General features: G+C 44.6%; 1 protein-coding gene across 1 annotated transcript; it reads right to left on the bottom strand.

Annotated features, from left to right (window-relative positions):
- Positions 1 to 1,324: 1,324 nt before the first annotated feature.
- On the bottom strand, positions 1,325 to 25,310 carry jmy (junction mediating and regulatory protein, p53 cofactor). The gene is given in 11 exon segments (XM_030434891.1): positions 1,325 to 4,097; positions 4,905 to 5,088; positions 5,090 to 5,431; positions 6,051 to 6,143; positions 6,670 to 6,756; positions 6,869 to 7,059; positions 7,407 to 7,572; positions 7,857 to 8,026; positions 9,038 to 9,188; positions 18,414 to 18,587; positions 24,002 to 25,310. Coding segments are annotated over 11 exon segments (2,667 nt in total). The 5' UTR covers positions 24,800 to 25,310; the 3' UTR covers positions 1,325 to 3,786.
- Positions 25,311 to 25,884: the final 574 nt, after the last annotated feature.

Here is a 25,884-nt window from a genome sequence, read left to right as displayed (position 1 = left end):
GAAATATGTTGACTCCAACCGTCCACCGTCTGAACTCAGACCAGTTTAATCTGCTCGTTAACTCGTCAGACTCACTTTATTCAGACTAACGACAAAATGTAGTGGGGCCGAAGTTTAAAGTGGATAAAGGAGAAGCAAAAAAGGAATATTCTCCTCTGAAGTGGAGTACACGTGCAAAGTAGCATCAAGTAAGTAATTAAGTACAACGACCATAAATTTGGATGAAAGATTTTGAGTAAATACACTCAAGTTTTCTCCATTACTGATTGAAAAGAAGAGATTCCTGGAGTAAAAAGTACAAAACCTGCCTGCAGAATGTGGAGTGGACGTACAAGTTACAGAAAATACAAGTAAAGTACTTAAAAATGCTTTTTAGAGAAGTTAAAGTCACGTGTGTCACCAATAAATCCTTCCCTCTGAAACACGTTTAGGTACATCTGTTGCTGTGTCTCAGTTCAGGTCTGCATCCTTCAGAGGAGCATCTGAAGGCTGTCCCAGTCTGAAGTCTGTCCCAGTCTGAAGGCTCCTCCAGATGCTCCTTCTGCTCCCTGTTTCTGGAGGATGCACCGCTACGATCCTTCGTGGCCTCACATATCCCAAGATGCTTTGCACACCCGAAAAAAGAAGAAAGAAAGAGAGAAAATGGCGACATCGCGTGACGTAGATCGCCACTTTGGCGGGCCTGGGCGGCAGAAATTGTGACGTAAGGGTAAAACATCTGGTGACGCAACCAGGAAATGCTCCAAAGTCTAGACCGTCACATTTAACAACGGCTGACGAGGTTAACAAGGTCTCTCTGAAGGACTCGCCTTCAAAGACCACAAAGGCCGAGTCCTTCAGAGGACGCAGACCCTGAACTGACACACAGCAACAGAGAGTCAGTCGCAGAAAATGGACGACGTCGAGTAAAGAACCTCAAGATTCTACTTCAAAACAATACTCGAGTAAATGTACTCAGTTACATTCTGTCACTGGGGAATCAGTCGCTCTGAGGAAGAGGATGAGCGTCCCGTCACCGTGGAAACTGTGAGTGCAAGCGAGCAGCAGTTAGCGGTGATGCGACCTTTCAAATTCTGACCATTTCTTACGTAATGCACCTTTAAAAAGAAAAACAGTGTCAGGCAGTTCTGAGCAGATTTAAGGACATTTTTAAGTATTAATGTTTAAATATATGTTCAGCTTCTCCACAATACATTAATACACATTTAAAATGTCCTTAAATCTGCTTCTAACTACGTGAATGTGTTTTTATTATATTCTTTACATCACATATTAAACAGCGACAGTCTGATTGGACGACGGACACGAAGAAGCGCTCAGAGACGACAGGTTGGTGCTCCATTTTATTTTGAAAGGAAAGGAAATATATAACTGGGATATAAAGAGGAAAGAAAACAACAACGAAAAATGAAAAACATTATAAAGTCGATTTACATTTGTATGCTTTAAAAATCATTTCAAATATGAAGTCTTAAATAAATACTTCAATACATTTAGGCATGCGGATATATTTTTCATGATTTACATTTCATTACAGTATAATTCATAAAATGACTTTTCGTCTTCGTTTTTATTGCACTTACGTTGTGATGGGTTCGTCCTCAAACCACTCACATGCATAAGGTCGTAAAGGTCAAAGGTCAAACTTCAGGCCGGGAGAAGAACGGTGACGACACGCTGAACGGAAACGTAGAAAATAATAACAAAGTGACGTAAAGAGATCGACGTTCAGACCGAGTAACGTGACGTTCAGTGAGATCGTGACGGAGTTCTGTGACACCGGCGTCACGTTCGGGCCTGATCGGACCTGTTGCACATTATTTCCTCTGATTTTCTGCGATAAGTTATATTTTGTTTTCTTTAGATTGTGTTTATGTCTTTATCACAAGATAACAAATGTTAACTGAGAAAACAGGATCATTTTCCTCCAGATCTCCAGACAGTCAACTTTCATGTTTTTCAGAGATAACAAGATGATTATTAAGATCTCCAGACAACAAACTTCATCATATTTTACCAAGAAAATCAGACGATATTTTCAATTCTCAAGTCATTATCGTGAAATGACGAATGTTTTCCAGAGTTAATGAGTTAATTTTTATCTGATGTTGCTTCTCAAACTGCACTGAACTGCTGCTGCGTCTCATCACCTCAGGAAGACATTTGTTATTTTGTGGCAGCGACATCAATAATGTGTGAAAACTTAACGTGTTGTCAAGTGAAAACAGAGGAAATGATGTGTGAAACGTGTCCGTTCAGGGCTTCCGTAGCCGTGACGTCGCTCAGTGATTTGAACTTTCAGTAACTGTTTGAACTCTTCGTCGATCTCATTAAACCAGAAGGAAAAAAAAAACATGTGGAATTAAAACTCCTTTAAATTCAGCCATCAGTGCACGACTTGACTTCAGCTTTTCAGTTTAAGGTTTTGACAGTTAACACACAATAAAAAATAAATTCACACACACTCACAACAAACAACAACAGCAAATAAAGTTGAAACTAATCTGAAAACAATGAAGGCAGTGAAGAAGAGCCGGTCAGCGACCAGCAGAGGGCGCCGACGCCTCAGACGCCGACCTGCTTCTGCGTCACACGTCTGATGGTTTTATGTTCGAGATCATCTCGAATGTTTCCTCGTTCTGTCTTTGGAATGTAACAAGTTAATAACTGACGATGATTATTATCGATTCATCTGCAGATTAATTGATTAATCCTTCAGTGAAAATCAGTTTCTGAACTAAAAGATATTCAGTTTACAGAGAGAAGCAGAAACTTTTCTAACAACCAGAGAATAATTCAACTTTTTGCTTTAAGAGAAAGTAATTAAATTAATAATTGATTACTGAAATAGTTGCTGGTTTATATTTAGCTAAATTGTTTCAGCTTTAATAATATTTTATCCGTCTGAAACACTTTTTATTTAGTTTGTCGAGTTTCAGTGAAGTGTTTGTCGATGATGAACAGATCGTTTCCTTGAGATCTTCAGATGTTTGTCATAACGTGATGATGTTTTCTGGTAATAAGATAATTACCTCGAGATCATTTTATGTTGTTATGAGAAATGTTTCCAGAGACAACAAGATAATTATCTTTGAGATCTTCATATAAGTGAGTTTGACGAGCAGATAAAACAGACAGAAACTTGAGCTCAGTTGTATTTTTCTGTATATCATAAAAATATGTGACATATTTCCTTTGTTGACATTTAGTGAGTTTATCTTGTTGACTTGTCAGGAGGCTAGCTGTTAGCATGCTAACTTCAGTAGCCGTCTTGTTGTTTCTTCACTCTGTATTGAATGAATTTCTCCTTTAAGGATCTGATCCTGTGAACGTGTTTATGCGTCTTTAAGCACTAAAGTTTTCTCGTCACAGGTGAATGTAAAAAGCGTGCAGCAGCCGCGTTCAGTGACGAGAGTCTGAACGCTTCCTGTGTCGTCAGCTGAAAGGAAAAAGTGAAAAGTCAACACTCACGCCCTGAAACAAACCCATCACAGCGAGCTACAGTACGACTCTGACGTAACGAGAGGTTAGAGGTTGTATCCTCGTCAGCAACACCAACATACAAAAGATTAGTGGTCCATCTTTACAAACGACACACAGAAGTAAAAAAAAAAAAGAAAAAAAAAGAAAACGCACTTCTGAGCAGTTTTCTGATGGTAAAAAAGAAATCAAGGGTTTTTGTTCAGATTGCACCGAGGTATCTCCAGGTGATTCAACCCCGCTTTGTCCTCCGGAGCCGCTTCGGCTCCACGAACCTTTAAAAAAACATTCCTCCTCGGAGCCGGACTAGTTCTCCCAGTCAGTGCAGGGGAGGCCCTCGTCCTCCGACTCGGACTCGGGCGAGGCCTCTTTGATCCTCCTCAGGGCCTCGTGGATGCTGCGGGTCAGGGCGTCGGCGGAGTGGATGAAGCTCTTGGCGTGACGCGGCTGCTCGGGCCGGGTCCGGACCTTCTTCAGCCTGACGCCCTGCCGGATCTGAGCCAGGATGTTGTTGCTGTCGTCGTCCGGGTCGGGCGCCAGGACTCGCAGCTCGGCCTTCCTCAGGTGGAAACTGCCCCGCTTGAGGGAGGCCAGGACCTCGTCCATCGGGGAGCTCGCTGCAGACACAACCACACACACACGCTTCATTTAATACTTCTGTCATCCTGTAGAATTCAGTTTACAGGAGCAGCCTGTAGTTTTACTGACTAATAATCAAACTCTCTTTGTTTCCATGACTGAATAAACAAACTGACCTTAGAGGACAAAAACACACTTTATACTGTTTTACTTTGTTTACATGTGGCGGACCCTGCCACCTTTCTATCTTCACACAGTGTTCTGGGACCTGATGTTCCTCTGAGAGCAGCTTGTTTATTCACTGATGGAACACAGTTTGTGTTATTACCTCATTAATATTGTAAATATTATAAGTCTGACTTTGTGAAACATTAAAGGGGCACTACGCCAGAGTTTGAAACTACAACAGCAGACATGTTGTGGAGACGGAGAAGAAGAGAGGCGAAGGAGAGTTTGGAGTTGGACTGAAGTTAAAGACACGCTGTCACAGGCGTCAGGAGGGGCAGAGAATTCTGGGAGATCTGAGCTGCTCGGTGGCGCCTGACAGCCCGGTGATGAAGACACCCGGGTCCTCTGCCCACACAGCAGGAACACCAGAGGCCGAGCCGCTAACTTCCAGTTCAGCACCTGGCTAACTTGAATGGACATGAAATAATATGACTGTGTGGTTCTTCCAAATTATTTAAGACTGAATGACTCAAATTCTTAAAGTCAAACGAGACATTTCTCGGTTTATTTCACAACGTTGGCTCATGAGAAAATGTGAGAGCCTGAAGCCCCGTCAGGATTACGACTTTGAGCAGAGACGTTTCATTTGTCATGATGTAGAGACGTTTGTTCCTCACCTCTCCTCCACTGCGACGAGTCCAGCGAGGACGTCTTCCTCAGCTTCTTCCTCGCCGTCAGCAGCTGGCTGCTGTCGAAGAATCGAGGAGAAAATGGAGCCAGAGGCAGAGAAGAAGATTCAGACTCGCAGGAGAGATGTCGCAGCGGGCTGCCCGTCTCCTGGCCCTCATCCTGCTGCTCCTCTGAGGGGGGGAGGAGGTGGTGGAGGAGGAGGTGGGGGAGGAGGAGGAGGAGGCGGAGGGGGAGGAGGAGCGAGTGAAAGGATAGCCGGGGAGGCTGAGAGGGGAGGCAGGGAGAGGAAGGGAGACGAAGCGTCCAGAGTTTGGAGCTGGACTGAAGGTAAAGACACGCTGTCGCAGGCGCAGGCGTCGGCCGGAGGCGGAGCAGAGAGTTCTGGGAGATCTGAGATGCAGTCGGTCTGGACGCCGGCCGCCTGCGTGCTGGGCTGCTGGACGCCTCGCCGCCGGCTGTGAGGCTGAGACAGACGCAGCCGGCTGGACTTCAGCGTCACCTGACCTGGATAACGCTGCGAGGAGAGAGAGACACAACCGTCAGTCAGAGGCAACGACATCAACACCTGCTGGGCTTTACGGCCGTCGCCATCTTGGTTTTCTGGAGCCAGAAGTGACCATATTAGGATGAGAGGGAGGAGCCAGGATGTTTACAGCTACCTGACACTTATAAGATGCTTTTTAACCAAATGTAATACTGACTTTTCTTTTCTTTCTACATTTTACACACAGACACAGTACAAGAGTAAAGAGTAACGATCAGGTTCAGGAGAAAGTGATGCAGAACAGCTCAACACACAATAAAAAGAGACAGAAATTAAATAAAATGTGGTAACTAAGACCTCACAAATGTTATTTTAAGACCATTTAATGACTGGGTGGAGCTTGGGTGGAGTTAAGGAGGTGTTCCCTGCTTTATCATCTATTTTACTCCAAACAGAAGAAAATGAACATCATGTTGTGCTGAAGAAGTCATGAAACTATTCACTGAGACCAGAAACCCATCAGGAAACTGTTCACTGAGGTAATGAATCAGGAGAGAAGGACTGCAGGTTTGAGTGACGTCTGCATCAGCTTCACTTCTCCACAGTCGGAGGTCAGAGGTGGAACCTGAGGTCACAGTTGGTGTCTCACCTGTTTGAGGCTGCGGAGTCGGTCCAGAGTCCTCGTCCTCTCCTGACTCATGCTGGAAATTCTCTTGGCTTCGTCCTCGTCGGCTTCTCCTCCCTGAAGGAGACAACAAAGATCTGATGAGGTGACGAGCAGAGACGACGACCTGAGACTGTCACATGTGGATGAGTGAAGATCGACAGACTGTTGGTTTCAGGTCATTTACATTCTCCAACTCTTCTTTAAAAAGATAAACATGAGCAGCTTGACTCGATCCTGGTTTCTTTTTGCTGTTTCAAGGTCAAATATCAAATATAATCAATAATAAAACCAGCCTTCAGAGTGAGCCCTCTTCACAAACAAATCAATACATCAAACATCCGTGTCTGAAGTGCAGCTGCAGGCTAATGCTAAGCTAGCTGTGTGTTGTTGCTGCAGACGAACAAACCAGGAGACTCGCTGATCGTGTTTTTGATCGAGATGATCAGAAATTACATTTTGACAGATTTTGGATTCAGAATTAAAATCTTAGCCGCCACAGATGAAATCAGATGTTTGGATCAAAGCGTGTCCCCGAGCTTAAACTGTGATAATCAAGTTTTTGTTTGGACCTCAGAACTTTTCTGTGGTGAACGAGTCTCACCTGTAGCAGCGTCTGCAGGCAGCTGCTGTCACCGTGGTTACCGTGTTGCTGTTGTGTCTTCTGGTTATGATTGACGATACAGATTTCCTGTTGAAGACAGAGAGCACGTTAATGAAGCGCCGACCCGACCCGACCCGACCCGACCCGACCCGACCGGCTCTGATAAAACCCTCTCCAGCCTCGTCCAATCGCTGCTCACCTTCTTGTTTTTGAGGTAGACTTTCTTGGCGGTGATGCGGCCGCGGCGAGCCTCCAGCTGCCGCGTCCTCTGCTGCAGGACGCACAGTTCTTCATCTCTGAGCGGGGACGGCGGCGTCGCGGGGTCTTCTTCACCCTTCATGGCGTCGGGGCTCTCGAAGGCGTCGTAGTACACCACCTCGTCCTGACGCTCTGAGACGACATCACGGACGTAAAGTTTAGACTCAGAAAGCTTCATTCAATAGTTCAATCAGGACACAAGCACACGGCGAGAGGACGGAGATCTCAATGTGTGAGAAGTTTTAAACATGTGTATGATGTTACTACGACAGAACATCTGGGAGGAGACCAGATGTTGACCAAGGAAAAGTGGAGGTGGAGCTGGTTCGGCTTCAAAACGCCACCGCGCCTTTATAGTAACACCCAGGGCTCCGCCTCCAACACTTTTCTCTCCGATCTGACTGAGCGGCGCCCTCTAGTGGTTGTATTGTTTAAAGCCTTCAGTCCGTCACATTAAGCTACAAACAGACGCAGCTCACCCGTCATCTGCCTCCGCAGACTCTGCAGCTGAGCGGTGAGCAGCAGCTCTTCACAGCGCAGCACCTCCGCCTTGATATCGTACAGCTGCAGCTGGAGCTCGTAGTACAGCGCCTCCAGCTGGTCCAGGCGCAGCATGGCGTCCTCGCCACCTCTCAGACTCTGCATCTGCAGGCACAGAAACACGACATCACTCTTCAGCCCTCACACAGTCGAACCCAGTGGAAATATTGACACATGTAGAAGCAGCGTTTGACCCCGGCAGTCGCTCCCAGTGACTCATTTCCACTGTCGCTCACCAGGATGTTATTCAGTCGGCCACAGGATGCCGGAGCCATGAGGTCACAGCTCGACCACGAACGTTATCTGTCTGCTTTCTCTTGTTTGTGTGAAACTCACTGAGGGCCCTCTGTGAGAGCACAGACCTCAGATCAGTGTGTGCTGCAGTTTACCTCCTCCTTCAGGCCGTGCTTCTTCTGTTCCAGGCAGATTTCTTTGGCCCTCATCAGCTGCAGCGTTTCTTTGGACACGGCGTACTGCAGCCGCTCCATTCGCTCCACGGCCGCCGTCCACGCCGACTTTCCAAACTTCTTCTGGTCGGCGCGCATCCGCTCGTACAAAGCTGCAACACAGATCAACGTCAGAGACGGAACGATTAGTAGGTTAATGATACGTTGATGGACAGAAATTAAAAGGCAACCCAGTGATTGATGATCGATCGATCTGTTACTTATTTGAAATCACTTCACATTTCACAGATTTATGTGAAGTTGTCTCTGTTTGATTCTTCTTATTGTTTCTATGACATTTATTTATATTCATTCGTACTGTTGTTTGAACTTCTGATTCTGGACTTCTTCCTGTTTGGCTTTTATTTTGAAATATGGTCTTCCTGCTTTTGCTTCGTCTGTTAAAGAACTTTTAGAGATGTAGTTATTGTAATTATTATTTTTAGGAATAACTTTAACTGAATATCAGGGCTGCAACTAATAATAATTCTCATGTTTTCTTATCAATCGATCAGTGTTGACTCTCTAACTGGAGTAAACTTCAGTTTACTGTCACAGAGGAGGAAAGAAACCACAAAATATTCACATCTAAGAAGCTGACATCAGAATATTCACTGTTTTCTTTCAAAGATTACTCAAATTGATCAGCTGATTATCAAAATAGTTGCCAATTAATGTAATAAATTGTAAAAAAAAATTGACTAATTGTCGCAGCTCAACTGAACATCATCAGGTTTTGGACAGTAAATCTGAGAAAAAACAAAACATTTAAGAGATCTTTAAAGGAAACTCTGCACCAGAGAACGCCCAAAATTATAGTAACATAAGAATAAAATACAAAAACACACTATTATTAAAAATAGAATGAACAGAGCAACAACTGAAATGAAATGTGTGAACTACAGCCTGAACATAAATCTGTTGACATGTTTCATGGCAGTTCAGAGATATTTTCAGGATTAAAATACTATAAAAGTTAAAGGGACCCTGGTGTGTGAGCGGCTGAGACGGAGTCTGTTGGAGTGTTAAGTGCACTTTGTTATGGAGTAAACATGCAACACAAAGGTTCAAAGGTCAGAGACAAAGCTGCTGCAGAGCAGAGAGGAAGTGACTGGTGTGTTTACCTTTCTGTGCTCGAGTCGTGGTTTCAAAGAACTTGACGGTCAGGTCCTGGATGGAGAGGACGGCGGCGTGAGCCTTCCTCTGCCACTCCTCATCCTCCTTCCTCAGGCCGTCGACGCGACGAGGACCCAGACGCTCCGTCTCCAAGGAGATCTGACGGGGGGCAAACATACAGTGTTCACATCCTTCAGAGGTGGTGAGGAGAAAAGTTTACATTAACACCTTCAGTCGTTACTGTTCTTACTCTATTATTTGTTTTATTTGTGTGTATAATGTCCAATTTCACCTCCGAGCTGTTTTCTACTCTATATTTGTTTACAGTTTAGCTAAATATATGCCTAATTGGTTATTAGCAGTTCCTGTTTGCAGTGTTGCGTGGATGTACAGACACGTAACGCTGGATTACTTTGATGCTGAAAAACATGTAAAAACACCAGGATTCCAAACCAAGTTCTGCATTGAAAAGAAGCATCTTTTTGCTACGGCTGAGCAGATTAATAGATGTTTATTCATGACATCAAAATTAATTCCGTGGAAAGTCACACTAGAGCTAAAAATACGTGTATCACGTCTGACTGAGTTATGACTCGGCGGTCATGACGCAGCACTCTGGGGGCGGTGAGGGTTTTAAAGTGATCGCCTGCAGGAGCTGCGAGCAGGTCGCACTGCAATAACTGACTTCCTGTTGTTTTGTAGAGCATCGGCATCCACCTGTCGCTGTCACCTCTGTTCAGACCTCCTGCTAACATCCGACACGTCTGAGATCAGAGGAGGAGGCTGTCAACTGCTAACATCAACATCACCAGGCTCCCTTAACAAATCACCTTAATTTAAGAGTTGTTGTGGGCGGAGGAGAAACTTAACAAACTTTGTGGAATGTAAGTAGAACATTTGCTGAATTAACAAGAAGGCACCAATAAATAATGAATGTGTTGTACACAGTGTTTTGTAAAGTTCCTCTTCACTCAGTAACTCACTAAATTGGGCAGATGTCAGAGTCTGGGGATGTTTCCCACACCATCGACGAAGATGCCTGTGGAGTAAGTCCCCAGACTTCCTTTAAAAATTGCTCAATTTTGTGAGTTGTTGACTTTGGAGGAACTTTATAAACGTTGTAAAACATTCAACTGACAAATTCTAACTCATTGTTTCCTTCTTGTAAATTCAGCATTAAATGTAATACATGAAGCCGACTATTAACCACAACAGCACCAGACTCCCTTAACAAATCAGCTAATTTAAGGAGTTTTTGAGTAGCATAAAACTTTATAACGTTGTAAAAACCTGACTGACAGATTCCAACTCATTGTCTCTTTCTTGTAAATTCAGCATTAAATCAGAAGCTGAAGTTGTTTGTCTCCTTGTAAAAAGTGTCAGTTTGTGGCAGCATGAAGAAGAAGGAGAAACCACCATCACCAGACTCCCTTAACAAACAGTGTGATTTTAAGAGCTGTTGAATGAGGAGAATCTGTAAACACTTTGTTAAACTTTCTTATGACAAATTCTAAGTCATTGTGTCCTTCTTGTAAATTCAGCCCACAGCCAACTATTAGCCACACATTCACCAGACTCCCTTCACAGCTTTTTTATGGAGTTGTTGAGCAGCGTAAAGCTTTATAAACATTATGAAACTGCTGTGCTGTGACAGATTGTAAGTCATTGTGTCCTTGTTGTAAATTCAGCATTAAATCTTTCAGATGAAGTTGTTTGTCTCCTTGTAAAAAGTGTCAGTTTGTGGCAGCATGAAGAAGAAGGAGAAACCACCATCACCAGACTCCCTTAACAAATCGTGTGATTTTAAGAGTTGTTGAATGAGGAGAATCTGTAAACACTTCGTTAAACTTTCTTATGACAAATTCTAAGTCATTGTATCCTTCTTGTAAATTCAGCATTCAATGTAATAAATAAAGCCAACTATTAGCCACAAATTCACCAGACTCCCTTCACAAATCAGCTTTTTTATGGAGTTGTTGAGCAGCGTAAATCTTTATAACCATTATGAAACTGTGTGTGTGACAGATTGTAAGTCATTGTGTCCTTGTTGTAAATTCAGCATTAAATCTTTGAGCTGAAGTTGTTTGTCTCCTTGTAAAAAGTGTCAGTTTGTGGCAGCATGTCTGTACCAGCCTGTCTGCTTCTGTGTCTAAAGTGCTAAAGTCTTACCTGCCAACATTGATCAGCTGTTTGAACACACTGTTTACACTGATTTCACCATTTACACTCCATTTATGAAAGAAGAAACATGTTATTGATCTAAACATGTCACATGTTACAAAGACACTAAACAGTAACAATATAGGCTACTTCTTTGTCCCCGTGGAGAAAGTCCCCAGACTCCCTTAACAAATGTGTCAGTTTAGTGAGTTGTTGAGTTGGAGACACTTTATAAACTCTGTGAAACTCTGTCTCTGACTTATTCAGCATTATTTGGACCTTCTTGTTCATTCGGCCAATGTCCTACATTAATATTTCTTTCTTGGTGTAATAAACATGGTTTGTTCTGGTGATGTCTGTGCTCATAGAGATCTGATCAGAGGTGCCTCGTCGTCTGAAAAGGCCTGTTATAAAGCGTTCACTGCAGCACAGTGTAATACCACAGAGTCACAGCAGGTGGTGGTAACAGTGAGCAGGCATGTCTGTGCATGTTTGTGTTTAGAGTGACACTAACCCAGTGTCCTACTGAGCCGCTGGAGCCAAACATAAAACAACGCTCTGATAACAGAACAGGACGAATCAGACTGTACGTTCGGGGGGGAGCTTATGTTCTGTGGCACATCATCACATGTGGACCTGAGTGGAGCAGCCGAGCCGCTCGTGTCGGGCCATGTGAAAAAGAGTGAGAAACGGGGAAAAAGGCAGTGCCACGTGGAGTCCTGTCCCCCCCCCCACCCACCACCACCACCACCCTCCAAGTAAAGACCACATGGAACAGAATGTACACAGACAGACAGAGTAGCTCCCTGTGAGCCTCCTGCACGTTCACTATTAATATCTCAATGTAAAACAGATGTGTGGAGGTGCTCAAAATAAACAAGAGCACAGTTATCACCAACAAACCTCAGAAGGCCTGGATTTATGTGTGTGTGTGTGTGTGTGTGTGTGTGTGTGTGCGTCTGCACGTGAGGCACGAGAACAGGGAGTGGTTTTGGGGTGAAGCCGGGAGCGAGTGGGGGAGGAGAGATTGCGTCAGAGACCAGAGAGGAAAAAGTCCGACAGAAAAGAAAATAAAGTCACTTCAGGAACGAGAGAGAAAATATGAACTCGTCACTTTCGGCTCTGAAACTGTTGAACCTGATTCGTCTGCAGAGTCCAAACTTTGACTCCAGCAGAACCACAAGCGGCATCAGTCGGACCTGCTGACGCGTCACACCGTCTGTCTCCTGGTGTTTCACCTCTTTGTGTTGTTGTCTCTTAAATCTGCTCGACTGCTTTTATGCAAAAAAACTGTAGAAGTTTTAATGAAGGCCAGATTTTACTCCGTGCAGCAAAAGTAACGTGATGGATCTGTCAGCAGCCTGCACGAGGCGTGACTTTACTTTTATCAGATTAATCAAATACCACGTTCTGGTCTTCTGATCATGAGACCTACTTCATGAAGCCTGGGTGACCACAACATGGTGTTTTATTAAGCTGACATCACTGGTACATGTTGAAAAGACGTCTTAAAATCGTTCATGTGTGTCATTGAGCTGTAGCTCATCGCAGCCCACTGCTTCCTTTGGTTTCTTCCAGCAGATCAACACAAACTAACACCTGGCTGTTGTCTTCAGTGTGAATGTGAACACTCTGGATTCCCTCTCGCGTCAAACTGCAGGAGGAAGTCACGGGTATTTAATCGTCTCCACCTCGGATCAGCTTTAATGTGAACACATCGCCCGGGTGAACACGCTAACATAACCTTCAGCTTCTTAATATCTTTCTGTCCGTTCAGTCGGCACAGAGTTTGAGAGACACTGAAGTTAAAGATATTTTAAAAAAGCAAGATGTCTCACTCTTTAGGAACTTCTGTTATCAGCTCTGGATAAAAGATGATGCATCTAATTCAGAATATTATTAATTTGGACCTTTTTTAAAAACAAGTTTAAAGTCTTCTGGATGTTTTCTGATGATGTTTATGATCTGCTGCTTTCTGTTTTTGTGGCACATTCGCTGATGATGAAGGTGATCATGTGAAAGGACTTAATCACCTATTTTTAGCCGGTTTACCAACATTCACCTGCACAAACACACTGATTTCGTTGTGGTTTTATTTGACGGGAAGAAGGCGTCTATCAGTTGGGAGTTGTGGATCAATTTCATGAATGGATGTAGCGCCACAAAGCTGAGACGGAGCAGGACGAGTGCTGGAAGAAAACCAGCGGGATCCATAATAATGAGCCGGTCTGCACAGATAATAGAGGAGCGGTACAGAGCGAGGACACTGTGCTGCTGGACTTTAGATACATCTGAGGCGAGAGGAAATACGTCAACATTCAGAACTGACACTGTAATTATCTTGTGGGATTATTTACAAACCAAAATAAACAACAGTAGACGAAACAAATCACAGAAAAACGAAGAATCCAACGTCTGCTGTTCAACTGTGACGCTGAATCTCTATTCTCTATTCTCAGAGTGTGACTGAGGACAGGTGAGGTCACTGAGGACAGGTGAGGTCACCGAGGACAGGTGAGGTCACCGAGGACAGGTGAGGTCACCGAGGACAGGTGAGGTCACCGAGGACAGGTGAGGTCACTGAGGACAGGTGAGGTCACTGAGGACAGGTGAGGTCACCGAGGACAGGTGAGGTCACTGAGGACAGGTCTACACACCTTTCATATTAAAGGTAACCTGAGAGGTGTGGAGGTCTGTCACGCCGGTGTAGTTTCAGCTCCTCACTTGTTGTTTCTACTCTCCTGCTTGTGTTCGACTAACAGCCGGCAGGAAGCGGCGGGGGAGCGATGTGGCTGTTCACACCTCGACTCAACAGCTGCCGGTGACACAACACAGATGTGTCAGACCCGCTGGAAATAGAAGTGACGCCAGTTTCTCTGGTAAAGTGCTGCGATTACAGCGAGGATAGAGTCACTGTGGTTCTTATCTCATTTGGTTAAAATAGCACATCTTTACCAGGATGGATAGAAAACGCCAGAGATTCTCACTGAAAGCTTCGTTTTTACTTTTGCTGTGAATAAATACAACAGTGCCCTTTAATTCAGTCAAGATAATCACATATCTGACTCTTCAGTCCTGCGTCTCTCTAAATGTAAACCACCGCTGAGCTCACCAGATCTTTGATACTCGCTAACAGACTCCAGCTTCGTTAAGACGTCTGATTCTCTTCATCAAGATCCACAAATTACTCCCTGAGCAACGAACATAACTGTCAATAAACACGGGCTGTGATCCATCCCTTTATCTGGATCTGCATCACAGGCTGATGGGTTCTATTCTGGTCCGAGACCCACCGTCCATACAAGTCTGGAGGGAATCTGTTCACTAGTTTCTGTGTAATCCTGCTGACAAACAAACAAACAGGACGACACAGTGACATCCTGTTATTTGTTATTTATATGTGGCGGACCCTGCCACCATTTCAAGCTTCAAACAGAGCTCTGGGAGCTCTTCACACCTACTGACAATGTAGAGTTACAGGTTTCTGCATGTCTTTGGTTCTGGGGAGAACATACAAACTGCTGCTGCAGCCAGGACTCAAACCCTGTGGGGCAACATGGCCGACCAACCTGTGGTGAATCCTCAGCTGAAGCTTCCTGTGATCTGTAAACTCTTTCTGCTCGACACATTCAACTGTAGTCGTCTGAGCTTCACTGAATGACAGAGCAGATGGAGCAGCGAGTGAATGGATGAATGAATTAATGAATGAACAACGAAGGGTGTCGGGTATTTTGGTGAATGGTGCGGCGTCGGTGTCCTGTTGCCTGGGAGGTCAGAGGGCAGCCATGAATTAAAAATGAGGTTTCTGAGCTCCAGTGACGGTTTCACATCGACTGCTTTATCACACGACAACCTAAAGATCAGGTTGAAGAGTCAGGAAGCAGCACAGCTTTGACTGAAACGATGAGCTGATTGTTGCGACTGATCGTCTTTTGATCGACTAATCGATTGACGGACGTGTCACTGCCCTGTTAGCGACAGCAAAAAGGGATTTAGTGACGTGACGATGAAAGATTCTGTAGCAGATCACAATTCATGTTATGAGGCGTTCACATCGCTCCATGCCTCGACGGAAAATCCTGATGTCACCTTGTTTTAGAGATTCTGAAGGACGTTTTATAAATTAAAACTAATCATTAGTCAAAGCTCTAACTCGCTGTGCAGCTTCTGAACAGAACCACCTTAAATATCCCAGCTGAGAACACCATTAGATGCATCATCACCTGCATGTTCTCTACTCTCAACACTCCTTCACCTTGAAACAGTGCGATGCTTCACAACAGCCTCACGTGTCGCCTGTTCACACTCACAGACGAGCTCAGAGTCGTCTGTGATTGTCGCAGGCAGCTGATACTCGGCTGCTCCGGTCGTTTCCAGTTCACCTCCGCAACATTAAAGTGGGATGCAAACTGTATGTAAATGAGCGTCCTGCGCTCTGATTCCCGACTCGCTCTCCCGGCCTTTTCTTCTTCTCCACGATACCCTGACTCATCAGTTTGGGAGAAACCAACCGCCTCTGCCAGCATCAAGAATTCATTTGCATGCAGGTTTGTTTTCAGCCGTTGGATCGCCCTGAGGGCGGCAGGTGGTGGAGCTACAAACTGGGAACAGAGTTCAGCTTCTCAGGAAAGAAGCAGAGCGGGTCAGAGGTTACACGCCTGAAGGTGAACGTGACGCCAACCATTCAAACATCTACAGAACGTCAGAGGGACATCTTCACATTAAAGACATGTTTAAAGATTGAACAAGCTGTTTGCAGCTATTTACTGATGTAATTCCTCAGAGTTTGACTCATAATATTTACAGATATGAGCAGAAGCAGCAGGACGAGCTCCAAACACGCAGCTCCAGCAGAGTATCTGTAACGAGACTTTCTGCTCAAAGTCTCAAACCTGAGCTGATAAAACACTTTCAGATTTACTCTTCTAATATACACGATCAGAATGTCAGTCTGATTATGTTTTCGTCTAATCAGAGTCAACTGATTCTGCTATTATTTAGATATTCTATTAAAACTAATTTCAATCATAAATTCAATATTTTTGGCTAAAGAACATAAGATGATTTATTTACTGATACAATAATGCATGAAATGTATTTCTACAGTAACACTTCACCCTAAAATGAAAACTTCTAAAATATCGTTTTATTCTTGGAAAAGACTGAATCATTTCCTGAAACACCTTTCCTGTCAGGAGGAGGAGAGCAGACATCTTTAATGAGACGTCGAGACATTTTCCAGCTGTGTTTGTGCCAAAAGAACCGTGTTTATTGTGACTAAACCTCACCAGAGACGAGAGCAGCAAGATGCAGCTGTTTGAGTCGGCGTCTCAGCATCTGTAAGCAAGGTTGTGTTTTTTTACAAATGTCAGTGAAACAGGAGGAAGCAGGACAGCTGCTGTGGACTACTTTCAGCAGTGGATTAATCCACATTTGGTGCTCTGGTGAGTATTTGTGGCAGCAGGACGGAGTGTGTGTGAGATTAAGTCAAATTAAACTACAGTGTGTGTTTGTGGGGATGACAGTGTGATCGTCCACCTGCTCACTGATGGTTTCTGATGACATAAGTTCACAATAACAAAAAAACAATCAAACGGATCCTTTAAGACAAAAAAAAGTGCTGCTGTGAAGTTTCTTAATTTAGATCAGCGGCCGCCCTGTAACCAGAATACCATCATAATGAACGCTCATGAACACACCCACACAGTCACAGTGTTGGCTGGTGGCACGATGCTGGATGAGCATGCTGTGAGAGGAATGTAGTTCAGACGAGGGAAAAGTACTCACAACAACACTGAGAACGAGTGAGAGTCTGAGCGAGAAGCAAAGACGGCGATACAGAGACGTCACGTGTCCGGATCATCAGCCTCAGAGTGATTCACAGCTCGACAGTCCAGATACGCTGCAGTCAAACACACCGACGCCGCTCACGTCACTCTTTTATTGTCGCTAGCTGCCATTAGCTAATAAGCTCATTTAGCCATGAAGCTAGGTGGCCCTGTAGGTCAGCAGCCTCCCAGTGAAGACGACTGCTCTTAGTTCTGTTTACAAGGAAAATAGGTGTCGAAAATATTTCCTTTCTGCACATTTAGTGAGTTTATTTTGTTGACTTATTAGAGTCAGTAGTGAACTGGCTGCTTTTACAACTCCTGACTGAAACTACAGGAGTTAACAGACTAGCTGGTTAGCATGCTAACTTCAGTAGCAACACTACACAGACGTCTTGGACTTATTTTCTTTCTTTTTTTCACATTTTGTCGATAATCTTAATGACTTTTTCTCACGTTTTTACATATTGTACCTTTGATGTTTAACACGAAGCTTACATTACCTCATAATAATAAAAAAGATACACAATAGCCATAAAATAGATACATTACCTCATCGTATCTATTTTATGGCTATTGGTTATCTTTTGTGTAGGATAAATAACTGTAATTTGACGATGGTGAGACAAAGTAAACATTGACAACAACCATCTTTGCTTGTGTAGGTCCTGAGGAGGCATCCGTATGAAACTGAGACTGTCTGAACAGTTTAAAAGTATGTAAGCTCGCCCCGCTGAACAAGTGCAGCAGTGGTGTGAAGCGCTGTGACCTGTTGGCCTCTCCAGGCATGTGTTAAGACTGAACGCAGTTCCACGAAGACAGTCGGGATAAGTCTGCGGATTTACGTCCCTTTTCAAGCCTCTAATGAAGAAAAACAACAAAGCGGGAGTGGAGAGCGAGTGTGGAAACAGAGGAGTGTGCTGAAGCTGCAGAATTACTGAGTGGTTTAGTGGCTGCTGTAATAATACTTATGCTGGTTGTTAAGCCGCTCTGGGCCGAGAGAAAAAAAGCCTCTCTGGCTGATCCTCTGCCCTCCACAGACCCCGGCTGCAGAGCTGCAGGGCAGCACCGGGCGACTACTACACCATCAGCATCATCATCACATGTAGCCTCAGCAGCTAATGCTAATGTCATTACAGTGGGCTTAGGAGCTCAGTCGAGGACATTAACGTGCAGCGGTTCAGGGCTCGTTTCCTCAACACCGACCTCGGCTTTTAACACAGCCAGAACACAAAAATAGCACTTTAACTGGTGGAGGAGACGCGAACAGAGAGGCGGTCCAACACTAAAGTCAGAGTGTGCTCCAGGACACAACACAGTCAGCTCTAAACCTACTTAAATCAAGCCCTAAAACAGATGGTATTTGGATGTGTGTGTGTGTGTCAGTGTGTATTACCTTAATCTGCTGTCTGCGCAGCATCGCCAGCTCCCTCATGTCCCTGAAAGGCTGAAGCAGGTAGTGGTAGAGCTGAGTCGTCGCCTCCAGCAGCCCTCCGTACGCCTCGTCCTCCTCGGGGTACACCTGCAGCAGCTCCACCATGCTGTCCATGGCTCTGTGCCGGTCCAACACCTGGGACGCAAAAGCAGAGAGAAAACATGAAGCTGGGACACTTGTGGAGCGACAAGACCTGCAGGGTTTAGAGTCGAGGCTGATGATGTTTTCATGCAGAAAATCATGTAAAAAGACTAAAACCAGGGTTTTCTTTCAACCTCTCAAGGTACAAATATGTAAGACTTCTGCAAACATTCTTTTAAAACGACTCGACCTTTGTTCTTTATCTTGTTGACTTGTGTACTGACATCATCCCAAATGTTTCCCAACAATGCTCAAAACCAAAGACATCCACAAGTTAGGCTCAGGCGACATGAAATTCTTATTCTCTTATTTTGAAATCTCCTCAAAAGCACATCATGAATGTTGAATGACATAACTACTACAGTGTCACATCATGATAACGATGTGTGATCAATATATCGCCCCAGCTGTAACTCATCCGTTTGTTTGTTGTCGTTTGGTGTTTTTAGCGGAGCAGCTGGAGAGATTCGCTGTTTTTCTTCATCACATCTGAATTTGAGCCTGTTTGTGAAAACTGGGCCAAAGATCCAAAAAAAGACTTGCTGGTTGAAAACACTCCACAGATGTAGGCCACAGATCCGTCAATCATTGACCAGAGACTTGCAGTTTTTCCCTCGTCTGCGTCCCGGAGGTCAGCAGAGCTACACAGACGGCTCACCTGCAGTCGACCTGACACGTAGTCGGCTGATCGCTCAGATTTTAATGGCTCGCTGGGCTCGTTGTGGTTGTTAATGTAGAGTGTGAACAGTGATGAAACATTAACTAGAGCTCTGACGTTGAGGGATGAAGTCAAACATCCTGTACTGTCAGTCATGTAATACTAGAGAGGCACTCAGTCGAGCGCATACCTCCGCCAAGCCCAACAGTCTGCTTAATTCAATCAAGACTAATCCGATAGCAAATGAGATATATTTAGATCATACAAACAAACAAACCAACCAAAGAAACCTGCCGACAAACAGACAGGCGAGGTGAAAACACACCCTCCCTGTCAGAGGTGATACATGTTGGTGGTATTTGTCTGATCCTGATTCAGCAGTAAACTCAGTTTTAATGAGAGTTTCTGCAGACTGAGTCACAGATGAGAGAGATTAACGAACTTCTCACGCTTCCTGCTTTGAGATGTTTTCACTTCAGCGTGCAAACTTTACACTTTGTTTGTGTTTGTTACGGTGAGCGTGCACGTTAGCCGCCGACCGCACCGCGTTACTTCAGCTGTTTACTAACACAGTTCACGTTGGCGTGTACGGGTAGTTTTTATGATCTGGTTTTACCACCTGACACACATTTATATGCACCATCAACACTGAGTATGGAACACATCTGACTGGTCGTCTCTCTTCTTTGAGCTGACGGCCGTTTTATTTACAGAACAACAACAAATCACTTCATGGAGGAAATAATCACAGAACAGAGCTATATGTGGTTTTACCCAAATATCCCTCCTTTCATTCAGAGAGCTGTTCAACAGAGCGTCTGCTCAGATCAGTCCAGGCGACTTCCTCCTGCTCGATTAAAAGGCAAAAAGTCCTCCAGCAAGACGGAGCGCCGACAAACTGGAAGAGTCAGTGGTGATGACAGGACATGTCACTCTGAACATCCTGTAATTATGTACTCATGGCACATCGGAGCGCTCTCTGCAGACTGACGGCTAAATATAGCATAGGAACATTTTTTTAGATGACATCTCTTAACAAAGATGGAAAACTCATGATTTTTCTTTTGTTCAGTCAGTGCTCATGTTTGGAAACACAACAAAATACGTAAAAATGTTAAATACTTCAGTTTAAGATCAGCTGTCAGACACATCCGCTGCTTTTAACTGAACGACACCCTGATAAAGATTTACGTTAACAACACAAGACACATTCAGGGTTTAAACAAACAGTACGTACTGTACGACTCCAGCAGAAACTGCAGATTAATCAACAAAGCAATTAGTCAGCTAACGACTTGGGATCTTATTAGAGCTGCAACTATTAATTGATTTGTTGTCAACCATTAAATGAATTGCCTGATTATCTATTCAGTGACTTGAGTCAACGTCGTTTTTCGGGCATTTTCTGACCAGACAATCAATAAAGAAAATGATTGACAGATGAAGTGTTTGATCTTCAGGTAATCCTGCTGTTGGAGGTTCAGACTCGTCCATCACAGGCGCTCTGACTTCTTGTATGTCAGCACCAGCAGACGGATTTGAATATGTAAATACAGCTGCAGCAGGAAACGAGGCTGCTGCGTTATAAACAGCTGTGGTAGTAAACGTCTAATTACTGAGTGAACGCAGCACCTGAACTCTGCTGCTGAGCGTCTCCCGGCTCGCTCGGCGGCCCGGGGGTTTCCTGGCGAGCGGCGGCGGCCGCAGGGGGGCAGGGAGCCGCTGTTACCACGGAGACACAGACCCAAGGTAAACAGTGGGCACAGTGTTCGAGCTGAATCGCTCAGTGTCTGCCCGAGTCACCAACGTGGAGGAGCAGCCTGCACTTCATATAAGAGTCTCCATTCATATCTATAGCTGCTCGCAGAGAGAGGAGCACTTCATCCAGCGCTCTGCACGGAGGCCGGGCGGTGGTACGCTTCAAAACCCTCTGAGGCCGGAGTGACGCTGACGTGTCGTACAGTATGAATTGTATTTGTGTGTACAATAGCTGTTCTGATGGTGTTCGTGTCAGGAAACAATGAGCGGCCTGTGGAGGGCAGGACATACGGTACGAATCAGCAACAGTCGGGGCCAATTTATTCCCATTGTTCTGAACTCAAACAATTATATTTTACAGCATCGTTCCCGACCACACACTCCGCCGGCTGGACGCGCTCACACTCTTTACTCTGTTTTATAGATTTACACTTGGATTTATTTCCCCTCCAGCTTTGAAAGAGCTTTTTGTTTTAAGACTCATTATAATTATGAATTAAGACTCTCCACACAATAAAGTCCAGTTGTCGTTATTTGAATTTAGCAAAGCGAGCGCGACGTCTTCTGTCTGTTAGAATACGCTGTTGTCTTGTTACAATATTTTCTGATATGTGTCTAATATGTTATAAAAACAATCATGGTGACATTATTATTATTATTATTATTATTATTATTTTCATCATCCATACAATATTTGTATTTCCTCTGAAAAAAATACGAGTGACAGACCGATTATCAGCCTGGAGGATTATTGGGCCAAAATTGATTTAGAAGCTGCAAAATCTAAGAACTGTGTTTGCGTTTTTTTTCCGGAGGTCCCTGAAGTCACCACCACCAAAGCAGCCAAAACAGACTTCCCTCATTAAAACCAATGAGAAGATTTAAGGCTCTAAAAAGGATCTCTGGGCTTCTGGAGACTTGGATTATGTGGGACGAGCTGTATGGAGACATTTGATGTTTTGATTACGAATCTTCACTTGATTTATTTTCAACCATGAGATGTGTTATTGAGTCAGCTGTGATGCTCTGCAGCGTCTGAGCTGTAGATGTCTCAGATGTTTTTCTTTGTCTGACATGAGAGTGAACTTTGGACTGCAGGTCAAGACGTGTAAAGGATTTCACCCTCAGCTGTGGGGAGTTCTCATGTAAATGAAGTGACGTTCTGTGTCGTCCTTATAAAACCAGCTGGTGAGCATCTCCCTCAGAGGAAGAACTGAGACATTATATTAAATGATTTCTCCCCGGTTGGGCAGAGCGCTCACCAGCTGTTTGTGCTTCACGTGTCAATCAGTGAAACAAAAACAAAGAGGCGGACTCCGCCTCAGGCTGCGTCTCCTCTCAACCATCGACACCACGGTTTCATTCAGACTCCACCGCTCGGCTCTCCTGTCTGCGCTCTGGAGTATCTGACACATTTCTTACTGACATGAATTAAAATACAGTGTAGCTTGTGGAGCTAAATGCTAAATGTCTTCACTGTCTGGAGAGATATTTAAAGAACATAGTCTAAATTGTCTGATGTCATCTTGTTGAATGAGACAGTTAACTGAATATCTATCTAAAACAAGATATACGTTATTTTAGACTTTGGGGAAATATTTAACAGCATTTTTACCATTTTCTGACATTTTATAGACCAAACAACTAATGGATTAATCAGGACAACAATCAACTATGAGAATAATTGTTAGTCGCAGCCTTAATATTATATTAATGAGTTTTAAATTACATGAATGTCTGTCTTACTCCGCGTCTAGCTACAGTTCTCACATGCAGTTAGCTTTAGGCCACAATTTAAGCAGCAATTTAGCCTGTATTTGTTTACATTCTGGTGACTCAGCTCCACCAAAAGTATGCCGAAATAGCCGTTAGCACTTCCTGTTTGCAGTGAATTCAAGAACAGACAGACATCTGTCACCCGATTACTTTGAGCCTGGAGAAAACTTAAAAACATGATTATTCTCAAGCGAGTTCTGCAGCTCTGCTTTCTATGACTTATAGTTTGTCTGGATTTAAGTAAAGTTAAAATGTGAATGTTTTCTATGACAGTAAACTGAAAATCATTGAAGGACGTCATCTTGAGCTTCGGGGAAACGTTTATCTGCATGTTTTGAAACATTCTTTAGACCAAACTCATCGGGGAAAACTTAAAACATGCAGATTCTAAAGCAGGTTCTGCAGTAATAACCAGCGTCTGTTTTCTATGATTTTAATTCTCTATGACGTCAAACTGAAAACATTTGATGATGTCATCTTGATCCATCAATTCTCACCATTTTCTGACATGTTAAAGACCAAACAACCGATAAATCCAGAGTGAAATAATCGTCGCTGGCAGCCCCACGAGTCTGTCAGCTGTCTGGACTGAAACACTGAAACCATCTCAACAGCTGTGATGACACACCATTTTTTTTTCTTTTTTTTGTTGTAACTCCACCTCTGATTGTTCTGCTATGTTTTCTCTGTGTAACTCCCTCCAGCCGCCCCTCAGTGTGATGTCTGGCCAGGCCGGATCATATTACAGGCCTGAGAACGTGCAGCAACAGATGGTGGATCACAGGGGGGGACAAAGGAAGAGGAGGAGGAGAGAGAGCAGCAGACCATGAGGCACAATTATGCTCTGAAAGCTTCAGGAGTCTGAGCGGGTCGACCCGGAAAACCTTTTCCTGTAATAAACCTTTATAAACACACAGAACACTCACAGGGCTAAGTTAAAGGAGCAGGAAGTAGTTTCTATTTTATATATATAAATGCCTAAACAAACTGATTTTAAAAGGACAACACAACCTCATACTGTTTTGTTTACATGTGGCGGACCCTGCCACCTGTCCAGCTTCAAATACTGGGACCTTCTTGTTTATTCATTTATATTTCTGAGTTATTTTTGTTCCCTCACTGATATTCTACCGTTTTAATTTCTCCTCCTAAACTACACAGTGACACTTAAAAAAAAAAAAAAACATCCCTCAGACTTGAAGAAAAGGTAAATCACCTCCGTCATGCGCCTCTTGGCCCGCTCCACCGCGTCCTCGTGGCCCTTCTGTCGCAGCTCGCTCAGGCTCTCGTAGTACTCCTCCTCCGTGTCGTCCTCCTCGGAGAACAGCACCTGTGACAGGATCTTCCAGCCGCAGGTGTCCAGGGCATGACCCAGGTACACCTGCAGCTGGTAGCACAGGGCGTCCGTCTCGCGCTGAGACACCCCCGAGGCGCCGAACAGCACCGTCCACACGCCGGACTGCTCCTCGGGGAACGGCGGTAAACACGGCTCCAGGTCCGAGTTGACGGCGCACAGCTGGTAGTGGGCCGCCCGCAGGTCCTGGAAGGAGAACAGCCCGGCCCAGCTGAAGTCCTCACGGCCGTTCCCCTCACTGTCCCCTGGGTCCGGATCATCCGGAGACAGCGGGACATCCACCGGGTCCAGGATCTCGATGTCCAACACCTTCGGCGGCGTCACAACATCCCACGAGCCCAAACACTCGGCTGTCTTTGAGACTTTTAAAGCCTTCGTGGAGCCTTTAGGGACCGAGTGCGGTCTGACTTTACCCGCTGACACCGGACTTCTGGTGTGTTTTTCGGGGACAGGAAGCGCAGCGGCGTCCAGGTCCAGATCCAGGTCCAGGACCGTGGACCGCCTCTGTACGGTTCTGTTGTGGCAGGTTATGGCGAACTTTCCCTCGATGTCGTTCCAGGCCACGATAAAGACGAATTTATGCTTCTCTTTCTCGTCAAAGACTTTGGGTCGGACGGACACCCACCCGGACTCCAAGTTCTCCTCCATCGTGAATGACATCTCATCCAGCCAGTGAAAACACGACGAGCGGATCCGCGGTTAACAACAAAACAGTGGGTTCTGGTTCGGAGGCTAAAGGCTGCCGCTAGCTGAGGGCAGCTAACGTCGGATGAAAGCTAGAATCTCGTGTGTTCGGAGGAGCCGCGGACACGACCGAGACCGAGACAAAGACCGTCCAGCGCCGCTCGTGCGCAGCTGCTGAGATCGCAGCTGACGTCGTTTTCCGTCCACACGGTCCGGTTCGACGTCCGGACATGAAGAAGTTCAGGCGGTCAGAAGAGGCTGAGAGGTCGGCTTCCCTCTCGGGGTTTCGGTTGTCATGACACCTGTCCGTTTACCTGGCTCGCGCTCCCTGCCGCTCACCGTGACGCTCTTTGTCCGTTGGAGACAATGCGGACGGTCGCGCGGCTCCGCTCGGCTCGCGGTGTCACGTGTGAGCTTCTGTTTACAAGCAGTGAAGGTGCGTGTTGTCAAATCCGGGGAGGGATTTAACTGCTGCACCACCCCCTCCACGGCGCCGCGTTCATGGTCCGCGGAGAGAGTGGGAACAACGAGCGCTCTGCGATTCAATGCAGAGCTAAAATCATGTTAAGTTATTTATTAAAGGTAAACATACAAATCTTGTTCTCCAGATGTAAGAACACATGTTCATTTGGTACAAACGAACAAAGTGTCACTTCATTTACTCAACATTTTATTTTATTTTATTTACCTCAGTATTTTATCTTAAATCGTGCTACTAAAGCATAGTTCTCACCACTTAATTTGTCAAAGGGGCTATGTGCTATTTTTGAATGTGGACGTATGTATGGGTGTGTCTCCTATGTGTTTTTAGCATTAATAGTCTACAAATTTCTCTGTCTGCGGGACATGAAAGAATTTCTGATTCTGAATTTTATTTTTGTATTTATTTATTTATTTATGCATCTACTACCTCAATAGATGTGTTTGCACTGAATAAGGATTGCACTTAATTTTGTTGGAATCTGTTACAATGACAAGATATTCTTCTTCTTCTATTCCTCTTATTTTTGTAACTGCTAAGCATTTTATTGTATATAGAACTCTGTTTTGTTTGCATATTG

This window comes from Sparus aurata, chromosome 12, assembly GCF_900880675.1.
Source record: "Sparus aurata chromosome 12, fSpaAur1.1, whole genome shotgun sequence".
NCBI lineage: Eukaryota > Metazoa > Chordata > Actinopteri > Spariformes > Sparidae > Sparus > Sparus aurata.
The sequence above is the reverse complement of the archived record's forward strand: the minus strand, read 5'-3'. Positions and strand labels throughout refer to the sequence as shown.